General features: G+C 64.9%; 1 protein-coding gene across 3 annotated transcripts in view; it reads left to right on the top strand.

Annotated features, from left to right (window-relative positions):
• TOM1 (target of myb1 membrane trafficking protein) overlaps positions 1-880 on the top strand; it is a 21,080-nt gene extending 20,200 nt beyond the window's left edge. For all 3 annotated transcript variants that reach the window (XM_006767236.2, XM_006767235.2, XM_015566207.1), the window contains one exon: positions 34-880. In XM_006767236.2, coding sequence (XP_006767299.1) covers positions 34-188 — 155 coding nt within the window. In that variant the 3' untranslated portion in view covers positions 189-880. The remainder of the gene's footprint in view (positions 1-33) is intronic.
• Positions 881-1,659: the final 779 nt, after the last annotated feature.

Below are 1,659 nucleotides of genomic sequence, written 5' to 3'. Positions count from 1 at the left end.
GGAGCCCACCCCAGCCTCTCTCTGTTTCTCTAGAATTTGACAAGTTCCTGGAAGAACGGGCCAAAGTGGCCGATCGGTTGCCCAGCCTTTCCAGCCCCTCAGCTGAGGGCCCCCCAGGGCCCCGCCCTGGCGCCGCCCCTCGAAAGCAGACCCAGGAGAAGGACGACGACATGCTGTTTGCCTTATGAGCAGGCTGGCATCCTGCGCCCGGCCGCTGCTCCCACCCCTGGCTGGGCCTCTCCCTCCCTCGGTGTCAAGGCTGCTTGGGGTGGCATGTTACCCCCTCTCTCCTCGAGGCTGGGCCAGGTGTGGGGAGTGGGAAGGCAGCAGGTGAACTGGGCGAGCAGGTCAGTTCCTCGTTGGGATCCTGGCCGCTCCTGCCGCCCCAACCCCAGCCGACCACTCTGACTGCTGAGACCTGGACGCCTGGACAGGCAGGCTGGCTGCTTGGGTGCCCCGGTGACCCTCCTGCCCTGGGTGACCCATCCCAGAGGAGCCCTCCAGAGCCCACACTGCCGGCCGAGGCCTGGCCGGGAGCTGGAAACAGAAGCTTCTGTTGCAACCTCTGGTCCCTTCCCTGGCCCTGCCGCGTGGAGCTGAGGCTCTGGCCCACTGTTGAGGGCGGGGTATGTGGCCCAGCTGCTCGCTCCAGGTACGAAGCTGCACTTGGTGGGGCAGAGCGCCCGGCCCTGGCTGCAGGGGAGGGTTCGGGGTGTGCCTGGCGTACCTGCGGCCCCACCATCTCCTCCCCTGCCTTTCCCCTTCCTCTTCCTCCTCCTGCCTGCCGGTCGTGGGTCCCCCACCTGTTGGTTGATCCTCTTGTACTGGGAGAGGTACCTTTATGTCCCCAATTAAAGGTAGAAAACCACCTGTGACAGCGTTCACACGCCAAGTGGGAAGTGACTTCTTGGTCTCCGGGGAAGGGGATAGCTTTGGCGCTGGGAGCTGGGGACCGGTGGCCATCCAGGGAGGGCATCTCAGATGGCCAGGCAGAGCAGCAGAACTGGCAGCCAGCAGCCCCTCACGCCTCACACAGGCTCAGCACTTTGCCCTGCCGGGATGCTGTCCCTCTGAGTGATGTTCCTACATGCTCAGGGCACCTTCACGCTGTTCCCGCCCCTGCTGGGGGCAGTTACAGGCGGGAACACAGTGTAGGGTGGCGGGTGGGGGTGGGGGCTCCTGCAGGAGGAGATCGCCATCCTGTCGGGCACTGGACTAGGCTATATGCAGGCTCATGGGCCGTCACAGCAGCCCTGGGCAGAGCAGTTACCACTCGTCACAGACGCTGAGGCTTCACTCCGTCACGCGCCATGCTGTGACTGGGCCCCTTCTGCACCTCGTACCCCCACGTGGACACCAGCACCTACTTTATCTGCTTAGATCATGCAGAGGTGGCCAGGTGCTGGGGACTCTGGCCCTGGTCTGAGTGTCCACCGGCTGTATCTTGCCAGCCCGGCTGCCTCTCCAGCCGGCGTGAGAGCAGGTCACACCCAGAGGCCCTTCCTGGGCCGCCGCTGGCTGGCTGCCACCACACCACACGCCCACAGTGTCTGAAGCCGCAGCTGGATTCTGTGGTGGAACAAGGCCCTGGCGCACCGGGGCTCTGTGGCCCTCACTTGCGTAACATGCACCTTTGCCACTGTGCCCGCATGGTTGCCG

Source organism: Myotis davidii, unplaced genomic scaffold (assembly GCF_000327345.1).
Source record: "Myotis davidii unplaced genomic scaffold, ASM32734v1 scaffold842, whole genome shotgun sequence".
NCBI lineage: Eukaryota > Metazoa > Chordata > Mammalia > Chiroptera > Vespertilionidae > Myotis > Myotis davidii.
This window is presented reverse-complemented; position numbering and strand designations above follow the sequence as displayed.